This window comes from Buteo buteo, chromosome 3 (genome assembly GCF_964188355.1).
Source record: "Buteo buteo chromosome 3, bButBut1.hap1.1, whole genome shotgun sequence".
NCBI lineage: Eukaryota > Metazoa > Chordata > Aves > Accipitriformes > Accipitridae > Buteo > Buteo buteo.
The window spans coordinates 58,375,722-58,400,141 of record NC_134173.1 but is presented as its reverse complement, the minus strand read 5'-3'; the positions used below and the strand labels follow the sequence as shown (position 1 = coordinate 58,400,141).

Genomic DNA, 24,420 nt, shown 5'->3' with positions numbered 1-24,420 from the left:
TTAGAAAAAGCCACAATTTCTCTTATACTGTGTTTGAAACAAAGACTTTGAAAGTAGCAACCTCAGCACACATAAAAGTATCGAACTTGAACTCCTGGATGTACAACTACTTACATAGGAAAGCATCAATTTTTAAGTTTTATGCATATTGTTGCTTTCATAAAGAAGATACTCATAAAACACCATTCATGAAGTATCGTTTATATTGCCTTACAATTTTACAGAAAAATATAACCACCATGAAGATAAGAAGTGATTGGAATATTATTTGATTTAGGCTAGAAGTATTAGAAATATTTCATTACACATATGACTACTCAGCAGTTTTAACAAAATCATTACTCTATTGCTATGTTTATCAGGGTTAAGTATGGACAACAGTAATAAAGTATTAGAACACCAAGAAGTGACTAACTTAAAAATTATTCTGTTGATATATTTAGAAGATCAGAACATGGTGACCAGTCTGCAAGTTTCATGTTATTTATTTCATAAAAAGGTCCTTATAAAAAAGACTGTGTTATCCAGTTGATATGAAAAGCTAATGCCTTTACGTCATATCCTGGCAGCTAAATTCTGATTTAAGCTTTAGAATGTCAAGTACCAATTGCTAAGTGATAGTCTGGTCAATCCAATACTCTAATGAATAAAATAACATAGGCCTGGAAACTACTTCCAGAGGTCTTTTAGGCCCTTTCTAAGACAGAGTCTTCTCTACCTATTTATTTCTGTCTTTCTGTTCATCTTCAAGATTTGTAGTGATAGAGATTCATTCTCATAATATAATCTGTTACTGAGTTTGGCTACATTTAATGTAAGAAATCTTTACTTGTTGACTCAAATAATGCTATAATAATTTAAGTGTGTTCCACCTTGTCCTATCCTCCATCACTGGAAAGAATAGACCATTCCTTTGCATTCCTTTGGAAAGCTACTTTATTCAGCAGCTTTTTTATGAATTTGAGACTGTTGGCAACCTGTCTTTTGAATTCTGGACTAAACAACCCTAAATCTTTCCTCTTACATTCAGTCTTTTGGACTCTGTCCAGTGGATCCACATATCGCTTGAGGTGTCATCCAAAACAGCACCCAGTCTTCTAGCTGAGAAATTATGAATGCAAAGTCAAACAGAGCCCAAGTATCACCATCTAACTTCTTTAAAGTACAGAATGTCAGAAACATTGAAATCTTTCATAAAATAAATTATGTCTTTTGAACAATGAAGACTATTTCAATATTTTTGCATTAGAAATTGTTCTTATTGGCTTTGTTGCCAAATGCACTATATTTTATGGACAAACCCAGAGGGCTAGAAATAAATACTGGCTTTTCATAGGATCCATTTATCCCATAAACCCATATAAATATACTGTTCAAACATACTGTGGATCTTATTGAATGGATTGTATTGATCTTACTGCATGTGGAGGCATTCAATGTACTCAAGAGGGAGAGCAGAGACAGACGTGTGAAGAAAAGGTCCGCCATCAAATGTGCAGGGTTTAAACACCTATTCTTTTAGTACGTAAAAGGCAGCTAAAAACGTCTCATCAGACCCGAGTCATCATTAGCAAGTTCCCAATGCATGCTAGATTTACAGTGCGCTCATGAACTGATGAGCCCTAGGTTATTAACAAAGAATTTTACATACATACATGCTTAATTACAATTTATAAAACAAGCCAAAAAATGCAAGCTGTTAGCTTTGGCATACAAAAGTCTTTTTTATGTTGCTTTTGACAAAGAAGATTCTATCATATAAAAGTTATACTTGTGACTTCAGGAAACCATTATAAAAGATGGCTGTGGGTTTTTTTCTTCTAGTATCATTACTCATTTGAGCAATGCTCCTTCATTAGCTAGTTTTTTGCAAGAATTTATAGAAATTATCTTAATACACATTCATATTCGGCCAACAATATGGTACAAGCAGGTCTGTGGAGCTGAACTATCTGGTGATAGGTGGCTGAAGTAGACTGAAGCATTCAAAATACATTTATTTAATGAAAAGAGCTGACATGAGATTTAACAACTTCCCAGAGGTAGTAGCAACACTAATTAAAGGCCAAAGCATAAGAGTCCACAAAGCATGATCATGCTTTAACTGCTCCAGAAAAGCAGCTGTCTACAGTGGAAATTCATGTTTATTTGTATAGCTGAACTTTCAAACAACTTATCAGTGTATTATCTAATTTATTTTTTGTTTGGACAGTATACTTTATGACCTAAGGATTTTTAAAGCAAACAGAGATGGTAGTGTTGCTTGTACCATACAAATTATTAGAGGTGGGCTAACCACAAAAGACTGAACCACCCTCAGTTCAAATAAGCAATTAGTGACTTTGTGATCACAATAACCTGAAGAAACTACCTGTGTTTCTGAATAAAAACTCTCTTAAACTTCTCATGAAAGCCTCCTTTTTACCACTTCATTAGTCACTTCAAAATACTGCTTCTATTATTTCTCATAATGCCCACCCTTCATGATTCTCATGCATGACTCAAATATCCCATGGAAATCATTGCCAAAAGTTATCTCTGAGGTTAAAATCTTATTGCTATTCAGAGAAGACTTGATAATTATTTGGGAAAGCCATTACCTTGTAGTTAAAAATAAACAAGATTCTTCATGAGAGGAAAATTCTATGAACTCCAGGGAATAAGCCAACATCTAGCTATTGGGAGTCTTTCTTGGGTCAGACTGTCTCACAGCTTTGGAGCTGCTTTATTTGGTGTTTTTCCAATGGCAGTGCTGCAGGTATCTCTTTCAGAAACCTCTGGTTTATGTTCTCCCACCCCCTCATAGCTACCAAGGAAGTCACTGCTTCCATTCCTCTTTCCCCCAATATACAAGGCATCTGAAAAAAACATTTGCATCCATTCAGTGATGTGGATTTTGGTGTTGAGACATGCAGTAGGAAGTCTTGTGATAATCTGAGGCCCTCTGGGTTATGAAGAGCTTTTAGAGGTCTGCAGGGGAGGATGGAGAGAAATAACCATACAAAGAAAAAAAAAACCAAACACTTAAAAAAAAGAAAGACAGAGAGAAAGTAAACCCAACAATGTAATGTAATATAAGGAAATATCTTTAAAAAAATTCATACAGTCTCACTAACAAGAACAGTATAGTAGAAAAAAAAAAAGATGCTCATTAAAATACATTGTGAAAGAAGTATTTATTTAGAAGAAATCTATGATGAGAGATTTGAGCAGGTCCTCACAAAAGGTTTATAAAATGTGTTTCTTCAACTCATTCCATTTTAACATAGATTTTGTAGGGTACTGCTGAAAACCTCCCTGAAAAGGCCATTTACACATCTATTGCTGTTCCTTTAAGATGAAATGGTAACTAGTACAGCTTGCCATGTCTTCATCCCAACACCATAAACAGAACCCAGCTGCATCTGTGTTCCAGCTTTGAAAAATGACGATTAGATTTCCTCTGTTTAACTTTGTCTTAAGTTTCTACAAGATTATACTCTGGTTACAGTAAAACATCAGCTGTACGGCTTTCTCTTTCTTTTGTTATTGTCCCCTTAGGTATAAGATTGTAATCAAAGGGAGGCCAGTTGTATCAAAATAGAAGTTTGCCAGAATTTATCTGGCATAAATTCTTCCCTCAAGAGTTCATTATGAAGTGTTACTTCTGAAAAAAAGCCCACTAAGTATTATCCAAAATCTAAGAAATTACTTTACAAGACTAGAAACATGAATTACATGGATCTGAATACAAAGGACAGAGTAAGCACTTGATTTGAAGGCTATTCACAATCAATATCATATCAGTAGTAGTAAGGCATAGTTTAAAATACCTTCATACAATACATTCGTGATAGGTAGATAAAGGGCTAACCACTGAATATGGTGAAATTGGAGTATTCACTAGGGCAGTGCACATTGTCTAAAAGCAGCATCTCAGTTTAATTCCATTTCCAGAAGTCAGAGTGGGAAACACACTGAAAATTTACAATTCTGCATTTCAGTCCACAGCAGCATTTGCAGAATTCAGTAGCCACTCACTAGATGATCAGTTTGCCAGTACTGGTGGTGCTTGAAAAAGGTTTGCAGGGGGTCCTGGGAAGATTACAAAGCTGCAATGTGCAGGCTGAAATAACTTTATAAAACGAAGTGGCATTCAACTACCGAAAGCAAAAGCCACCACCTGATCTTTATGATCTTATCTGCCTTCATACATGAAGGCAAATGCTCAGTTCAACCCATATTACATGAAAAGATGCATAAGACCTGTGCTAAAGATTCACAAAGCCTATAGGTCTTACGATGAAAAAAAAAAAAAAAGCCAGAAGAAATCTTTCTAACAATAGAGCTCCTAGCCATTGAGGTTAATATATTTTTGACATGGGGAATATCAGCTCTTTGCAGTCTGGGCATTCATGCTGCCTTCCTCAGCCTGAACTAGGGATCTTTCTGTTACATTACATAGATACTCTGTAAGGTGTTGGAGAGAAAATTCTATTCCCATCAAGATATACAGCAAAACTCCCACTACTTTCAGTGGAGTCAGCATGTCACCTAGTTTATCTTTGTCAGTTTGTGTTCTGTAATCTCAGTGTTGCCAAGTTTCATGTTTGGAGTTTTCCTTAAAACTCTGACTCCTGTAGCAATCTAAAATTCACCTTAACAAGAAAAGATCTTGGGGATGTAGACAAGAGAGTGAACTGATTAATTTCATCTTAAAGCAACAATTTAAAATAGATCTGAAGATTCTCACTGTATTTCACCACTGACTCCATTTTCTCCATTGGTTAAAGACATACATACATGTCTTCACTGCAGATGTCTAAAGGTGATATGACTTTTTTTTGCATACACTTTGCAACCAAACCTACACTTGTAGCAAGTTCAAATTTTCTGCACTCAGTCATACAAATGGGAGCAAAACCTCTGTCATTGTTAGTAATATTTACAAGTACTTGATAAATATTTCTGGTTTATTTTCAGTGCAATGTTAACAGAGCACTCACAAAGGTGGAGGTATGGCTCTACATGCATTTTCTTTGGCAGAAAACTCAGGTTGAAAAGTTCCTGAGCTGTTACACTTCTTTTTTTATCCTAACTTCTCAGTTTACTACTCCTTCAGTTATGCCAACACAACAGTTCACAGGGCCATTCTGTAAGCCAGATTGCTGGTTTGCCCTCAGAAAGCAAAGTTCTGGGTTTTTTTCTAAATCTGTGTCACCTCACTTTTCAGAACTTTGCAGCTGCTGGAGCAGTGAACTAGAAGCACAAGCATCTGGGCAAGATATTTTTTGCCCTGTCTTTCCAGTAGAATAAAATATATGCAATTGCACACAGAGTTCAATGGGTTAAAGAGTAGGAAGCCGCATCTTGCTAGGAAAGAGCAGGCAGCATAGGGGAGCAGAAAAGGCAGTTAGCAACTTTCTAAGCCTAACTTTGATATCAATCAGTAACATTTGTAATACCTTTTGGGAGTCAATGATAGTCAAGTAACTAGTAATTTTCTGCTACCTGTAGACATGTAAATAAAGTGCCTAAAACCTACTTAAAAAAAAAAAAAAAGAATGCACTTTTGTCAGTTTTCTAAGTGCTGGGTGTGAACTTGCTCAGAGGCTTTGCAGAGAAGTGAAGAAAAGTCAGATGGATCTGACTCTGCTGACCCAAAAGCATTTGGCACATTCCAAGATAAAGATTAGGAGGCTCAAAATTTAATAGGTTTTCCCATTCAAAATATTAAGATTAAGGATTGAATGTCACTATTCCAGCTCAAACTGTACATGCAATGAATATATATTGATTGAAGTTGACCATACTGTCACTTAAATGCATGCACACTCAGGTAATCATCTAAATCATATATCCATGCACATAGGTATTCTGACTCAGCATCCTACAATGTTATAATTGTCTTCTTCACTTAGTCCTTCCATTAATTCACTGAGTCTTCATTATAGATTTATCATAACCCTTAAAGAAAGAGTCTACCTGTCTCCTTGTACACCATTCTGAATACTGATTATCTATTACTATAATATTGTAATCATTATAACAGGGCAGCACCACTGTACTTATAACCAATGTTTCCTAACATCTAACCTGAGAGTAAAAGCAAACTGTCTGAGCAATTGAACAATCACAGTTAAAGCAACAGAAAAGGACCAGTAAATAAAATGAAATCACGTTTATATGCAAAATAACCAAACAAGTGAAATTATGCAAAATATTTATGAATTATAGTGGTTTTTTGAGGTGTACATGAGATGGGTGAACTGTAATACTATCTAAACATGGAAAGCAGTTTATTTGTCTATGTTGGTCTTGTTCTTGCTTCACATACTGCATATAAAACCAGAATGAGTTAGGACTTAAATACTTTTCCAACTCTAAATACAACTGTGCATTCTCCAGCACCACTAGCTACAGAATGGCACAAAAAAGCAAAAAATTAAAATACCTCCCCCACCACCACAGCGGGTGTATTTATGAGCCTGGGAATACCAGGATTTGCTGATCAGCTAAACCTATAAAACAAAATAAAAATGCTTAGTGCACTTGCAGCTTGATTGGTTGTCTTACTGGTTTCAGGGTGGTGGTTTGATGCCTGCGGCCCCTCCAATCTCAATGGGATGTTCTACACAGCTGGGCAAAACCACGGAAAGCTCAACGGCATCAAATGGCATTATTTCAAAGGCCCCAGCTACTCCTTGCGCTCCACCACTATGATGATTCGGCCCTTAGACTTTTAAAGGCATTCATCGGTGGATCCCAGAACAAACCAGGACAACACTGCCCTCAGCAGCACCACTATCACAGTCTGAAGGTAAAAGGTGAAGGACTTCTTGAAAGCAACATATAGGGATGATGCAAAGTCTCTTCATTATCACTCCATAACCTGCAAAATGCTCCAACAGTCAGTCTGCATTTTGATGACTTGGGGAGGCTTGGTTTAGAAAAAGGTGGCTGCAATGATTTTCCAGAGAAGAACAACTGGATCTGGTTATTCTGCTCAAATCTGGTGTTTGTCAGTGGATGTCCCTTTTTTTTTCTTTTTTTTTTTTAAATAAGAGATGCAAAAACGTACTAGATTATTTGGCAACAGCATCAGAATTTGAAGGACTGAAATGTATCAACCATGCTCTATTGACTAGAATGTTATTTGGGAGTGAAGAGCCAACATTATACCCATGAAAAAGGATTACAGAGACACCTTTATCAAAACTCATCTTAAAGCACTCAAGGTGACCGCTCCAAATATTGTTTTTTTAAATGAACTGAATTTGAATGGTGGATGGATTTATGTTAATCCCAGAGTCAAATAATTTGTGTGAATATTATTTTTCATTAAATCCTTTAAGGACATGTTTCTTATAAATAAACTGAGTCAAACATATGAAGAATGATAAGGGTAATAAGCATAAATTCTTCAGTTGCTCTGTAGAGGTAAATCAGATAATTGGCATAATCCCCAAGCTAGGATTTATAGTGTGATAACAAAAGTAGCTGTGTTTTGAGGTTTTTCCCTTCTTTCATTAAAGGCAGCCTGAATGTCATGTAAAAAAAATTAATGGAAGGTTTAAAGAATGTGAAATATTATCCTAAAGAAAACATGGGATTTTGCATGGAATATTTCCATCAAAAGTACACAGGAAAGCAAACTGTTAGGGTATATAAAAATTACACAAATGCATAGCTTAAGGCAATGGATTCATTTTACAGTATCCTTGCATGTGCGCAATTTATCATTAATTATTTTACTTTTTTATTACATTTTTGTGAATATCAGAAGCATGCCAGTGCTACACAATGCTTAGGCTACAACTATAAAAAATACTCATCAGAACTGTATAGAAAATAAAGAATTGTGAACTTGTAAATAGCATGTTTATATTTCCTGTAATGGTCATTCAATTTGTACAGGCAGCCCTGACCCTACTCAAAGGGTGCAAAGCCTCAAAAGGATATAAATATTAAAAGAACTTTAGAATACTGCTTACAGGTTGCTAACAAGTAATTTTTTTATATTAAAATGCTGCAGAAGTGTGGGGCAAGATGCACAATTCAACTATTGGAAAAGAAAAACTTCCTATAATAACAAGCAACAAAGTAGCTGGGTGGCCCATGAGGTTGTAGAGACAACTCTTTCCATTTAGAGCCCCTCGTGATTTAGTTATATGAAGAAAGTCCCTTTGGGAAAGTAGTTTGCAGTCATTCTATTTCTGCTATATATAAAAGGAAAAAGTTTACCCCGATCCCACTGAAATCAAAAGTAACATTCTCATCTATTAAATTGGGACCAACATGACATGCAAAATCTGAATGTAGTGAGTTTTTTGCTTGTCTGTTTGTTGCTTTGTTTCATTCATTAAACTGTTCCTGAGATCAGGCACAAGAAGTATCTGATTCTTTTTAAAGGATGATGGTAATACAGTAACAACTGCTTTTTTTTTTTTTCTTCTTCTTCTTCTTGTTCTGCTTTTTTTTCCTTTTTTTTTCCTTTAGCTGTTTATTTCCACAGAATAGAAAAAAACTGCTTGGATTTTTTTAAACACCACTTCTTAAAGATCACGAGGCTCCACAGGGTTCTCTGGTTTTGTTACAATTTGATGTTTGTTTGGTTTTAAGTGGGAAGATCTTTGGTTTTGTGTATTTGTATATATTTATATATATATTTGAAATAATCTTGCCTAAGGGTTAATTTGCTGTTTTCTGCTGAATAAGTTACCAGACTACTCCTTACTCAGCAGTTTCTTCACAGAGCTGTTTTGTCTCAATTTCCAGCAGTTTTTTGAAATGGTCTTCATTTATGTGCAAAATATGTGGTCTGTCTTCCTCCATATTCTCAAAAGATATATTTTTGCAGGTCTCCAAGTTAGGAATGCCATTTTTGCAAATCCTATTGCAAAATGCAAAACACATTTAAAATCAAAAGCATGATATTTACTGTTTATTTATCTGGGTTTGAAAAAATGTGGATTTGGTTTCCTATCCTTTATAATAAAACATTTTAAAAAATTGCAGAGTCTGTGATTTGCTTTACTTTGAGTTTACCTTTCTGTGACAGGATGATAACATTTTACAAGCCACCATATCTCTTTGTAAGAAATATTAATAAATTCAGACAAAGCCTAGAAAGGGATTCTAATTATAGTTTTTCCAGAAATTAATATTTCTAACCTTTCAAATCTGTATTTTAGTATTTTTAATTCAATTTCTTTGATTAAAATCATGGGACTATATTTCTCATTTTAAGTTCAAATCATACAACTCTCAATCAATCTTTAAAATAAAATGTTTCTTGAATTCCACAGGCAAAGATACAAACTGAAGTGTGATGCTTGTTTCTCTTGACTTATGATGTGTTCTTCTATCATCCATTCGATCATGTTGTGTGGCAGTGACAAATCTCCATTGATCTCTTAGCCAGAAATGCCTCTTGCTCCATTTGTATGCCTTTTAACACTACAGGGATTGGTTTTAACATCTCTTTGTAGTCAATTTATCCTCATTTTTGCTTAATTGGACTTGTTCATTGTGTTCATGCAGACCAACCTAGCTTTTGGAATCAACACTAAAGCTGTGAGGAACTATGTACATAAAAGCATATTTTGCTCCTTAAGTTGAACATGTATGTACTGCATGAATTGAAGAGTTATAATCAGTAAAAATGGTCTTTCTGGATCTGAATTATATTAAAATGTTGCTTGCCTTGAAAGATACTAAAAAAATAGTCAATGGTCAATGGTAATAGTAACTTTACTATTTACCCTTCTCAGATATATTTCTTCCTGTTTTATAGAAGAGGAATACAGAAAATTTTCACAAATCAATAGATGTGTTTTCCATAGCATACAGATCCTTAATTTTTAATGTCTTCTAAGGCTGGAGATGTAATTTAAATGCACGCTTTTTTAAGTGCCCTAGCATCCAGTACTGGCCTATTAAGTAGGCAAGTCATCTCCATTTATAATCACCTGTATAATGGCTTCCCAAGACACAGTTCCTTAAAAAGCCCTTCCAGCTATAATAACAACTTTCTTCTCTGCAGACCTGCAGCTCAAACCACAGCTCTGACCATGCCTCAGACAACGTCGTTTGGGACTGGCACAGCACTCACTTCTCCTTTGGGAAGAACAAAACTGAACAGCAATCACAATGAGACCTTAACTCTCCTGGTAGGATTGAGCTTAATTTACAACCAGACTGTCCTGCCATTGTGCCAAAAGGCATTCCTACCTACCAGCTTTTACATGAGCTGAGCAGCTTGAGGAGAGAGGCAGTAACCCCTGAATACAGCTGATGCTGCAGGTGTTGCCTGGCCCTGACCTGTAGTGTGCATACACACACATGCGTGCACGCACACACAAATCCATATGCCTGAAGAAAGCTTGACACAGCCAATCCAAATGACCTTTTTAAAATTTTGTCTAGAGGAACTGTAATCTCAGGCCAAAAAAACCCCCCGAAAGTACCAAAAATGAATGAAAAGTGCAAATGCCAGCAGGGTGGGAGGATTAAGGGATAGCATATGGAAGGTAGGGGAGCAAAAGCAGGAAAGAGAGAAGACAGGGATATGGGACTGTAATGAAGAGAGGGAAAAGACAGACAGGGAAGAGTTGAAGGGAAGGGATTACTCATGAGACACAGCAGCTCCATATTTCCTGTGCCACATCTGTCACACAGTGTAGGATCTCCCTTCTCCTCCAGGAATGCCTGACCCCCCTCTCCCTGGCTCCTGCTCATACGAGCAAGAATCTATGGGTCTCATTTCTTTTTGAATGCTTTGGGGGGGTTGTCTGTGCTTTTTTAATTTTTGCAGAGGGAGCAATTTAGTGTGGATCTTTGAGAAGGCATGCTGCTTATGGTTATGGCAAAATAGCTCCGTAGCAAGTCCTTTAAAAATGGAAAAGTTCCCTTTGAAAATGCTGTATTCTGTCGTGTGAATTTTTGGTACTGATAATGAAATAGAACCTATACACATCCAAAATCTTGTGAAATTAGAACCTTTGTTATTCCACTAGCTAAAATTGCTGTTGGGAGCAGACCATATTCTCCACATAAATGGTCTGTGCAGTTTTCTGAACCAGTGAGTTCAGTTAAAGAAAATTAAAGAATGGATATATACAGTAAATATGACTCCCCCAAAACAATGATATATTAAAGTACATGAAGGTGTAGACACCAGTCCTGTGTTTCACTAGAGAGAATCTTGAGCCCCAAAGTGTTACCATAAATTTTCTTTCTCTCGTTATGCTTCTTACCTTTCTCTCACTTCCACAGTGCCCCTGTGCCTCCTTTTAAACTGCTGGCAGTGCTTGCCTTTTGCTGCCTGGAAGTAATCACAGGAAGGCAAGCACCACATTTAACAGAAGACCTGCAGATGCTTGTGTTCACAACCACAACTTCACCTATGGGGAGAGCAAAGTCAGACCCCACCAGTCCTTGTGGAAGGAACCTTTTTTGACTGTCGTTTGCTCTTCAAGGCTGCTGAGGGAAAAATAGGCACATATGCACAGAGGAGACCTTCTTTCTACTTAAACAGAAAATGGATGCTTTCCCAGGTCAACCCTAGGAGCCCTGATAGGACCTCAGAAGAGTAAGTCATAGGCATCTTCTATAGCCCAGTAGGAAAAGGAGGAGGAAAAACTCTGAAACAAGAAAAAGGAAAATTGGAGAGTCCTGATAGGTTGAGACGGGTAAGAAAGTTGAGGAAGAGTGAGCAAATGGCTGTTATAGGATAATACAGCTAAGAATGCAAAGGAATCAGATGCAAAGGGATCAAATGGAATGCAAAGGAATCAAAGCTGAAGGCAAGGCCAGCAAAAGAAGGAAGACAGTCTGACAAAAAGAGTATGGAGAAATGACAAAGATGAAAGCACAGGAAAAGGAGGAAAATGAAGAACTGGGCAGAGGAATCTGTTAATATATTTATTAAAGGAGAATTAATATCCCATTAATTCCCCAAAGCCTAAAGGGAACAGTGTGGCCATTTTACTTTCTGCTTTTATTTAATATTTACAATGCAATGGAGATACATTGACATCTGGTAAAATCTAAAGCAATACTTAAAAAGCTGTTCCTTCTTGGAGGAATTTTTGGTAACATGCTGTCTGAAAAACAGTTCATGCTTTTAGCATGAGGCAAGAATCCACCAGTAGATAAATCAGCTTTGGATAGTATTTATTCTTCCACTGAAAGATGTGGATCTCCACCCTTTTGCAGCCTTCTCATGCTTATATTTAGAATCATTGTCTGCTCTAAAGAAAACTACAAATCTCAGACCTGATCTCATTCAGCTGTGTTGTTGAACCACTGGTTTGTTTTCTTTTGAGTAATGGAACAGAACTCCTGGATATATGTTTTACTCCTCTTCTTTTGAAGCAAACCTTTCTTTTTAGGTCTTTCTTTCTTTCTTTCTTTCTTTCTTTCTTTCTTTCTTTCATTTAAAAGCTTCTGCTTTTCAGTTCATCTTTCATTCACCAGAGATGACTATTTAATCTCTCTTTGATAGCTTCACTTAGAGCTGTTTGTTCTGCAAAACCCACAGGCAAAATTCTCCTCCTGGATTTATGCAGTGGTTCTTGTCTCCAATCCTCTGCTCTGCCTTCATGTGGAGCATCTATCACACTGCCGGGCACCAATACTGTCATTTTTGAAAGGTTTCTTTCAGTCCTTTCAGGGAATCTCTCCCCAGCAAAAAAAAATTAATGAAGTCCTTGGAGCAACCTCAGTGCAGGTCCTGGGTCCCACAAATCCTTGCTCATCCCTGCGCACTGACCAACCGTTGCCCAAATCTTTCTGGCTGAAAGCCACATCAGGGCTGTCTGTACCCTAGGCCAGGCAATGGGGGAGCCATCAAGCCCCCCTGCTTTCCTCCTACCCATTTCTCCTGGAATAGCTCCCTGTCCCAGGAGTGGAGAGAAGCACAGCCCAGGAGCAACCACAGCGGCACTTTCTCACAAGGTGATGACTGCACACCTCCAGGCTGTGCACACAGTAAAGCAGCCTTGGATTGAAGGTGCTGGCTTTAAACTACCTGGTCACAAGCTGAAGATGATATAACTATGTATCAGTATTTTTTAAGAAGCAAAGCTTCATTAACCAAAGGCTTTTCCACTCATTTATCCTGTTTATTAGATCAAGAAACTAATGTTAGTTTTACCAGAGGAGTAGAGATGCTATTCCCTAAACATGTAGGTGGAGGTGTGTCTAACGGCACCCTCAGAGGACTGATACGCTCACTCACCTTTAGCATGTTACAAAAGCTTTGCCATTTATTTAGAGTTTTCAAAGCTTTGGGAAAAGACAATATTAAATACATTGATCTTTGTGTTGTAAAAATAAATTTATAAGCCAGAGCAGTTTCAAGCACCCGACAGTGTAAAATAAGAGATGGAAAATTTACCTCTTTAGCTGTGACTATGGGTTTATTAACAGAGGTTTGGGCAGGAGCCAGCAGCTCTGTCACTGCTTCTTTTCCATTGTGTGACTTGTGCAAATTCACATGACACCAGCATCTCCTGAATCTCCTTTCAGGCTACAGGGAGCTGCCCCACTGTTGCAGACCCTGGTTTAGCATCCTGCCAACTATGCCAATTTGTTGTGACAGAGAGGTTTAGATCACTTAAAGAACCACCATCAAAGTTATTAGCAAAAGGTGATTTTAACATGAATTTGTAAAAGTGTGACTTAACAAAGTTCAATGGCAAGGTTCACTCTACTACTTTACTACATGAAGGAAACTTATGAAGGAAAATCGAGTTAGAATCGAGTTAAAATGATTCACACAGAGACCGGAGGTGTAAAAAAGTAAGGGAAACCATCCTGTTGAGTCATGAGGTTCAGAATGGACCCTCTTGCATTCTAAACTCCTGATGGAGCTTAGGTACAGCTAGATCCAATCTTAGTCCCAGACCTCGTCGATGGTTTATGTCTAATGTAATTAATGCAAGAGTAAGGAAAACCTCCCATTAAATTACTATGCTAATTTATTGAGAAATGAGTGGTTATGGATCCTACATGACTTTTAGGTAGCAGCAATTTAAGATTTATTAACACTGTTATGGTAAATCATAAGATTAGGTTACATGGTTTTTAACAATACTTAATCATCAGCCAATTATCAGTGATTTAATAAAGTTTGCTAACAGCACTACAAAGTTTCCTAAATCAAATTGCACACACACACATATATATAGAGGTTAACCTATGATCAAGATTTTTCTCTCTTTGCCAATTGTAGTAAATTATTGGGACCAAATGGTCTTTAAACCTTGCAAAATCTAATTGCAATGAATTACTCACTATTCTCCTTCGTCAGCATTTGTCAGCAGACAGTCTTTGACCCCTTCTTCTTCATCAGCTTCCACCAGCAGACGATCTTGGAAATCCTTGTGAAATCTACTTAAAAGTCCTTGCAAAATCTACTATTTAAAATCCTTGTGAAACCTACCTAGACAGGCGCCCCAGCTCAGGAGGAGATCCTGAGTCACAGTCTGCTGCAATCCCAGAGAGCTCAAAGGGTCTCACTTAGGATCACTATTTATAGGATTGCGAGATGACTGACTTTGGTCAGTATATTTCCATTCTGGCCACAATTCTTGTCAGGTAATTCTAGCACCCTCCCTGGTGGGCCATGATCCAGGCAGTGGGAGATTCAGGTATGGTTCCAGGCAATAGGAATTTCAGGTATGGTTAAGGAGTGCATAATTGTCCTAACTTGCTGTATCATAGCCAGGGCAAGAAAGTACCAGACTGTCCCAACTCACTGCACTTGCAGCGAAAACAAGAACACAATGTTGGTTCGTCCTGACATCACAGTGTGGCCCAGGGGGTCTGCACCACCACACCCACAGCCCAAAGACTAGATCAGAAAAAATGCCTCAGTTTGATATAATCTAAAAGAGATTACATGATACTGCTGCAAGTCAATAGATATTGCAGGAAATCAAAGATTTATAAGGTGACTGACCTGTTCAGGTTAACATTTTATACATGTAAGTAAGTACTCAGAGGAAAAAAAAAAGGAAAAATGCTTATATTTTTAGAACAATTAGATATAAACATATAAAACATATAGTTTAAATAGCCACTGGATGTGTGTAGAAAGTGATAGACAACTCATCCTACAGCAAAGCAACCTATCCTGCCATCTCAGCTCACTCGGGGATGCAGAGTCGTCCTTATTTCTGAGGTTTCTGCTGTCTGCTGCCACCTATGGTTTAAAAATGAGCTTTTCCAAAGAACAGTTCATCTCCAGAATCGACTAAACATGCAATGAAAGATCTAAAAAAAGGAAACTGAGGAGACTAATAAAAATGGTTAGGACATCCAGCATGGATGGTCAAAGTTAAGTCTATATTTAGGTACATGCTTTCGGTATTAAAAGTACTGAACTCCTGCTGATTTCAGTTTAACCCTAGTGGATTAAAAATACATTGGTTTTATAGCAGTGTAGACCTTTCTGAAGGGAAACAATGATATTTACAGAGTAAAAGTTGCTCCAAAAAACATAGGTGATGGAGAAAGGGGAATGACACAAAATCATTCTAAAAAGTCATGTTGCATTTACTACAATTTGACTAGACCAGAGATATGTATATTGAGCACGCACATATCAGGAAGCCTAAGAAAGAAGCAAAGAAAAGAAAGCTATACTTCGAGATGGGAACTAAACTATATTTTAAAAAAAGCACATTAAAATAGTCTTCAAGACAAACACTCAGCAGTTGTAAATGCAAGAATTCAGTTTGTTCTTCCAACCTAAGTTTAGCCAACTTATGCATAATGTATCATCCTGAAAGTCTTTAATTACTCTCTCACACACTAGTTTTATTGCATGGTCCAAGAATCACATTGCAATAGGGTTATTGACTCATGAGGAATAATTAATCAGGAAATGAAATTATATCCTTATAATTTTATATTTTTAACTTCTCAACTGATCAGCTCATTTTGGTGCCCTTATTTACTCTGGAATCATATTTAGCAATATAAAAAATACTGTGTCTTATCAAGAGTTCAACAATTGCTTTTCTTCTCTTAAGTGCACCTGAGTGATATTTGTCATAAGATGGTTCAAATTAATATATTCAGCACAGCCCAAGCTGCTAATCCTGTTGCCGTACATAAGCTATCTCATTTCTCTGACCTTTCACTTTCCAGTGTTCAAACCAGAGTCGCACTGAGGTTATGATTCACAGGTCACAAGGCCACAGATAACCTTAGATATTAGTAGGACTGCATGTCATTTTCTTACAGAAACCAGAAGTGAAACAATATTTAGAAAGCTGGAGAAATCCAGTTGTTAGTGCCCTTTTGTCCAGTTTGAGTTTCAAAAGCTGTGAACTTAGCAGCTCTGAACAAATAAAAATGAATGCAGATGAAACAAAACCATAAGCAATTTGGTTACCCATGGGCTACAAGCATGACGGGCAAACACCGTTTTGCTCACGGCTGCCCAGGAGGTGCTCCGGCTCCACAGCTAGGTTTGTGCAGTGCCGGGAGTACGGAATGGAGGAGCTGGCACTGTGTTATACATGCAGTGAAGATTTCAGTCTGAGAACCTTAGCTGTAAAGAAATGCAGGCTTATGGTGTATGTACCATGAGAAAAAGCAGTGTTTTGAATGGAGGTTTAATGCCTGAAAAGCCATTTCTCATGGCAGCTGTACCCCGGGACTGAAGTCCAGTTCTTATCTGCTCTGCACATGACAGGGGAGCTTGGGCCCCTATGGTGAAAATGAGACTAATGTCCTTTCTCCCACTCTTCATCTTCTTCAGGTCAGATGAAGCTCTTGCCATGAAGGAGCTTAGGCACCACATCCCACACTAACTCAAATAACTCTTCTCAGGATCACTAGTATATACCTGAAGGGGCCCAAATCAGCATTATTATTTCACATGCTTGTGTCTAGTTAGACTTTTCCACGTACGAGTTAGACACTGAAATGTTTTGAGGATGTGGTTTTACATGTCAGTTTGTTTACTTATAAAAAACCTTAGCGTCACCCTGTTGTGGACAGTCCAGCTTTGCACTTTATGCCACAGACATCTTAAATGGGATATTTTTCAATTGTCTTCCCTTTTAAGAGCACATCCAGGAACCAGTACTTTCAGAGCATGTCACATCTAGTGAACAAGAGAAAATGAATGTCCTAATGCACAGCAATCCTACTTTACTAAAGGCAAGGGAAGCTAGATGGTAAAGTCAATGTAAAGCCTTTTGAAGTACTAACATTTGTGATTGCATGGACAGTCAAGCTGCTTCAATAGGGACTGAATTATCCCCCTGGCCGTACCTTTTCTGCAGGTTTTAACATTGTGTCTCTTGAAGTCTTTAGCTCCTAGAACTTTGGGGCAGGTTCAGTGTCTATCAAAATGGATCCTGAATTTGTGGACTTTAATCTGGAACATAAAGTAAATTAAAACAAAACAAAACAAATGAAACATTCTCCTTTCTCCACAGAAACAAAGTCAGAAAAGTCTAGCTGGCATTATTTCTTTCCATATTCTCTTTGTCAGAAACAACACTCATTGAGGCTTTTACACAAAATAGCAAGGTAGGGAAAACAAGGATTTTGAAGTCCACCAGGTTCCTGCATCATCAATGAGAACATGGAGAAACTCCATTTACATATGCACCTGTCTGACTCTCCTGCTGCCATCTGCAAATGATCGTATTAAACTGTTATCCAGGAAGGAACATGAACAGAAATGTACTAAGTATGTCAAAACACTAAATGGATTACCAAACAGATCTAATTTGTAAGAGAAATCTTTAGTGCTCAGCGAGTGAATTGTGAGATTAGTGTCATGGAAGGGATAAACTTGGTATTCCACCAGGAAATATCGGGTTACTCTATGCATCCCAAAGTATTTATATCCAGTTAGTGCTCTGCACATTGTTATCAGAAACAATGATTGCACAATAAACAGCACTAATACTTGCCCAGCAGGACCCTGCCAAAATGCAATGCCCTCTTTGGTACTGTGAAATGAGCTTCACTGACAAGGGTAAGATCTCATCTGCTTCCTTCCATAAAGGCCACGTCCCTGATGGAGTCTTTTCAACCCTTGCCATCTTTCCTTGTTCGCATTCATCAGCTTTAAACTGAAGCTTCCTTAGGTTGTCTTTCTTTTTTTCTTTTTTTTTTTTTTCCTTCTAGAAAGTGCATGTGGAAATGCTTTAAAAATGTTAATATGGGCATGATCCTAAACCGGCTCCATTCATACTGAAACTTTCAACAGCCCTGTTGCAACTAATAATTTTGAAACTTTTTGACTGTTCCTTCATAAGACACCTGTGAAGAGGAACCAGAAATTTAGCTAGAGAGAGACATGCAAGATTGGCTTTAATTTTAGGAAACTGCAGCTGCACTACAGCCCCTTGGGACAGTTAAGTAGGTGCCACTTGAAGACTTTTCAAGGACCAAGCTGTCCTTCATGGGCTCCATGCCCATATATCATGGAGCTAAAAGAAAACAGCAGAAAGCCTCTTCTTTCCCTTTTTCAGTTTTCTGTGAGTAGCTGGGAGATAGGAACATCCTGTGTGCACTGCCAAGAGGGTACAGGCTGACAAGGAAGATTGACAAGCTTCTGCTGGGGAAAAAGAAAAAAGGAAAAGTCTTTTCTCTAAAAGTCACATAACTGTTTGCCAGTGGCTTGGAAAGACTGGTGGACATTCCAGCATCCAGGGACATTGGGGTGGCTTGGAGGGGGCTGGGGATGCCACTGCCACCTGTGGAGTCTGGTCAGTGTTCATGTTCAGCTTCAAGAGAAGGCTTCTGCTCTTGGCCAGGCTTTGCTTTGCTCAGGTCGGACTCTTGCCGTACTTCCAAGATCAGCCCTTTTGTGGGGTGATGTCCCACCCCCCAAAATAATTTCTGGTGATTAGGGGTGTAAGAGTTGTCTCTGCAGGACAGTCAAGGCTTGGGCTATTCTCAGCCAGGACCCTGCTTCTTCCAACTCAGCCAAAAAATTTCACGTACCCAAAAAACTGACGGGCAATTTCTCAAAAACAGTATAAATCCAAAGACTTTCTTATATTTCATAGGCTATGAACTTTGGATCCCGACACATTATTTTCCAGTGGAAATCTGCTGCTGAGTTGTGCTCCTCTGACTCCTTTATTTTATTTTGTGTATCCAGGTGAGACACAACCACTGCAAAATGAAACCATGTCGCTGTTTGCCAGTGTTTAATGTTGCATAGAGGAAAAGAACAGCAGGCTAAGGAAATATCAGGAGATTCCCACTGAGGTTTTCTTAGTAACTTGGATAAACAGAGTTGAGGAAGAGGGAAAAAAATATAGTAGTTAAAATGGATTAAAAGCATATCTGAGAGTGTGAGCCTCTTGGATCTTTCCAGGGCCTCCATTACAGGGAGGTCCTACCTACCAGAAACCATGGCAAAAGATGGAGCGCAATCTCCACAGAGACAAAGTTAAAAATAGTGGCATGGCATTGGTGATGCTCAGACAAGGAAAAGAATTTTTTAAAAAAACAACAAACAACATGTTGTCTGTCTTTCTGATTTGATGTCTCACTCTATATGAAGTGTGAAAAAGTGAAGGAATGATGGGGCATAATCAGAATTTGAAGTCCTGGGGGTTTATTTGTCGTCCACCGATCACTATGACTTGGACAGTCACTTCATTTGCTGGTGATGGAGTTGCCCAGTTTGTGTTCGCTAGCCCCTGTGCTCCCCCAAAGCTCCTTCACAAACACACAGACTTGAAAGGAGAAGCAGTAATTCAGGAAGTCTCCTAACACAGCAGGGTTACATTTGTAATATGGAGGGGTTAAGATCGAAAACCAAAGTAGTTTAATTCTATTTTCAGAACTCGGTACCTAATGCAGGATTATCTTTAATGACAGACACCGAGGTGTCAAAGGACTGTGTCAGGTTTCAGACCTTTCCATAGTTTAAATTCCTGTGTTTAATCAAAGGTTAACTGAATCATTGTTGGTGGTGAAGAGTTACTTCAGTGCGGCGTTGTTGTGGGTGGCCTACAATAAGTAACACCATATTTGGGCAGCAGTCTCCTACATGCAAATTCATTTCCCATGCATGTCTCTGTACAGAAAATATATGTGACAGTATATACAAACTATCTCTCAGGAGACAGTGCAAAATAGTTCTAACGTCAATTATTTCTTAACTGCTTCATCCTTTAGCTGAATAACCTTAATTTTTGTCTTGACTCTTCAAAATTATTTCCTTTCAAATAGGATACAACGAAACAATAGCAATTAGCTTTCTTTAATTCCTGAGCATCAGAACTTATATCAGCAGAATTCTCTTTCGTTGTGTCAGGCTGCATTTTCTTATTCACTTATTTTTTTTCTGGGAAGTTTATTACTTACAGAAAAAAGGGGAATCAAACTTTTGTGAACTGGTCGTCTATTGGTTTGGCAATACTCAGCATATATACATAAAGTAGGACATAAAATAGAAATGGATTCATACACCACAGTTGAAACTTATAGGTTATTCTTTCCATCTCTAGTAATTTTTATTACAAATAATTTCTGTGAAGAGTATGGCTGCAGAATCCATGGGTATTTTTTATGTTCAAATGTAGCTTTGTACCAAGCTTTGAAGAATATTTCTTCCTATCCATTATTCCTTGTTATGGTAGCTAAATTATTCTTTAGTTTGGTTGATGTTAACACCTGGAATGTTAATAGCCTACATTGATTAGCTTTCTCCAAAGTATTTCTTTTGAGGCAATTTATATTTTCATACTTCATAGGGCTTGGCCAAATATAAATAAAATTTCTATGGTATGATGAAGTATATTACCTTATAAAGGATTGATGTATCTGACACTTATTCTAGGTTTGATTTGTAAAGTTTCCAAGTCTAAAAAAGGTGAATGATGTGATTAACAAAGATGCTTTAAAAAATTGGAACTGAAAATTCTTTTCACTACAACCAAACATCAAAAACATGCTGGTCTATTTCTACAAAACAAGGATTTTCACGGAAGATTTCCTATTAAACAGAAATATTCAGGGCAGGGGGATTTCTTTTTAGAAATACTTATGGTTTCACTGAAAACCTCAGGATGAAGTGTCTGGGTTTCCAATGGAAGGTCCACATATTTCTGTATTATGGTGGAAGAATTATGCTTTTTTATTGACTCCTCCCTTTCCACCCCAAATTCCACTAAGGAAATCAGCAATTAACTACAAATAAGAAACAATAATTATTGGGTTTCTAAACAAAAATTTGGGAAAAATTGCATTTCCTGCCCCTCCCCTCTATATTTTAGGTAACAGAAGGGCATGATTAAGTGTCTGAAAGTGTATTCCTGTTTTAGTGCCTCTGTAATTCAAGTCTAACAACTGATCCAGCCCTACTAGAATCATAATTGCATAAATCTAGAAGTGAGCTGAGCAGAGGAAGTATTCCTTACTGCGATCAAGTGTCTTCTACAGAATTTCATGGAAAAATTGAGTATTTTTGGTTATGTGTCTTTTTCAGTAACATCCAAAGGAAAAACAATATTTTCCTCAAGCCCCTCCAAACATAACACATGACTTGAAAACAATTAAAATTTGTGCCATTCATAAAGGTGCAGTCAACTTCCTATTCTGCATCCTGAATCTCTCAAGATGACATGTAAAACTATGAAAAGTAGCAGGAATTGTCTTCCACTTCCAGATGGTGCCAGGTCTTTCTTGCTGTATACCCCTTTAGCTTTTGTCTCTGGCCTGATTCCAAACACACCTTCATACACGTAGCCCACATGGAAATGAAATTTGTCGTAATTAGGGAAAATACAAGTCTCACCATAGCCTCCTGAAGGTCTGACCCTTAGTTCAATGAAAAAGAGGTCCATTCCACAAAGCAAAGTTCTGGTGTTCTGTATTGTCTAGACAATGCACTGATTTTCTCACCGCTTTTGGTAAACGTTAAGGCTAACTCTTGAATGGTTTAATAAAGCAGTATGAAATCTGCTGGACACAGAAAGTTATGTAAATGGACTGCACGCTAAGCCAGCCTCTCCTGATGCTGGATACGTGAGGGCGTTAAGAGAAGGGGGAACCTGCATCTGCTCTGTGTTTATAGACAGACATAAAATAATTATTGCAAGAATTGTAGATAATATGATCCAATGTGGATACAAATCCCTGGAGTATCCAAGGAATTCATTTTAGTTTTGAGAAGACTTTGATCTGTTGACATTGCCATTTTCTGTTCTAAATAACAATTAAGCCATTAGAGTAGTATGACTGAAGCCAAGTTTACTGTAGATTTCCAAGCCACAACAATAGATGTCAGATTGTAACACAGGATAATTCATATAACAAAAGAAATCATCCAAATTTTGCTCATCAAAAAAACCCTAATACAAAATCCAATCCAAAAATGACATCTGCAGTTTTATGCAAAGTGGTGTTACTTGAGTGATTAGATATCATGTTTGACCATAAAGAATTTATGGCCTTCCTTTGTTCCAAAAGCTATCTAAACTGTGAATTTATATTACTTATTTGTCCAATATTTTAGACTGCAGTGGAAGTAATGAAATGTGTCAATAATTTGTTACTTTAGACTCCTTGCCTCAGCAATCTGGTTTCAATTCCATCTGGACTAGCATCTACTTCTAACAAGCTTAACTGTTTCAATATATCCAAGGCCAAAAGACCAAGCCTAGTGCTAAATCAAAAATCTGGGGAATATTTCAGTGACTCAGTCAAAAATCAGAATCATTAACAGTCACAATTTCAACTCTAAACACTTAGCAAAATAGCTATTGAACATAGGAGTGTACCCCTTAATTTTGTGGCTTCTTCAGGGAGAGTAAGCCTCAGTGAGATTTCACAATGAGTAAGATTAAGCCCGATGCCGAGTAGGGAAATTTCCACGGCAGCTGCAGCATTCATCTGAAACCTTCACCAATGCCTTAGGGACAGTGCTGCTCCCATTCACCCCTACTAGCACACACCGAACCCAGTCTGCACCGTCAAGAAGAGAGCAGAAATGCTCCTCAGCTCTCACAGTCACGTGTTTTCCCTGGTAAGACTAGTAGCCATTTGACAGAGATGTGTGGGAGACATTTAATTCAAAGAAACCTGAAAGATCTGGGAGAGATAGGATTCATTTTGCTGAAGATCTCTCAATAGCAGTCACAGAAGAAGAAAAAATGTTCCTCTTCTTCATTCTTCACTTCCCTTGAATGTTATAACAAGATTTTTCTTAGTAAATATATATATAAAGGCAAGGGAGATTTCATGGTCTCTTGTCCCATTTTCTTTAAGTGAGAACAGCAACCTTAACTTTCAGTCAAGAGTAGAGGCTTCATTGTAAGAGTTTAAAATAAATATTGAAGAGGCAACCACTTTTTGTAGATTGCCTTTTTGTATTTTTTTCATTTCAAAACCGGAATGATTTAGTGTGTACAGGTTAAAATCTTCCCATTATGTGTATCTGTCATTCCTAGAGTAACAATCTCTATTATTTTCCATACATAAAGAGTTCTTGAACTTTATAGAATAACTTGGAATATATTTATTTTGAGAATCCAACTATTACTTTGACTTATTGTAATTCCATGTCACTCAAAATAATTTACTCTTAATCTGATTTGGTGGTTAAAGCTCTTTCCTTAAGGTCCTTTGGAAAGGTTTCATTTGACAGTTGTTCATTTTGTTAGCTCTTCTGTGTAATCCATGCAATCTGGGAATTTCACACTGGTAATGAAATCTCAACAGTCATCCAAGTTGCAATGTTTACTCTTCCTGAAGAAGTTCTTCTTGGAGCCGTAACTTCAGTATTTGCTGAAGTTGGGTCCTCTCTGTGTGCTCACTTAATATCCCATTTTTCCAGGAAAAGTTACCTGAATATATTTCAACATTGGCAGCCAACAAGAAATCAGTTGATCCCAGTAGGTCAGCTGTGGTTTGGCGCACTAAGAGGAAAACAAAACCATTAATCTTGAGGTGATTCTAGCCTTGAATATACTTACACAGGAGCATTGCTAAGCTTTTACTAAACATTGCTTGTGTTCACAAACTAAGCAAACCAAACTAAAGCTCCATTTACTCTAGAGAACTATACTATCCCACTGCTGCTCTGCTGGCTCTTCCAGGTGGCAGAATACAGTTTAGAGAAACTCTGAAATACTTACTCTGAAGTACTTTTTGCCTCCTGTTTCTTTTGCACTTCTCTTGATCTTAACAGTGCAGAAACAGGAGTATTCACAAATGTGTTGGCGTTGTGTTTTTTTTTTTATTGTGTCCAATCCTGCTAGATCCCAGGAATCCTAAATGCAAAGTTTAAGTCTGATGATGGCTTAAAAATCTTAAGCCAAAAGAGTTTAAGAAACACCTTTAAATTAACCAGTTTTGCTCATCCTTGAAGCAAAGAACATTCATCCACACCAGTTCAAAGTTCTAAGATGTTTATATGATCAAAGTATCTGAATAACCACAGTG

The 24,420-nt window shown here is 37.6% G+C and overlaps 1 protein-coding gene across 1 annotated transcript in view; it reads left to right on the top strand.

The window, feature by feature from the left end:
- ANGPT1 (angiopoietin 1) overlaps window positions 1–8,979 on the top strand; it is a 165,851-nt gene extending 156,872 nt beyond the window's left edge. The window contains exon 9 of the mRNA XM_075023818.1: window positions 6,565–8,979. Within this exon, the coding sequence (XP_074879919.1) occupies window positions 6,565–6,725 (161 nt within the window). The 3' untranslated portion in view covers window positions 6,726–8,979. The remainder of the gene's footprint in view (window positions 1–6,564) is intronic.
- Window positions 8,980–24,420: the final 15,441 nt, after the last annotated feature.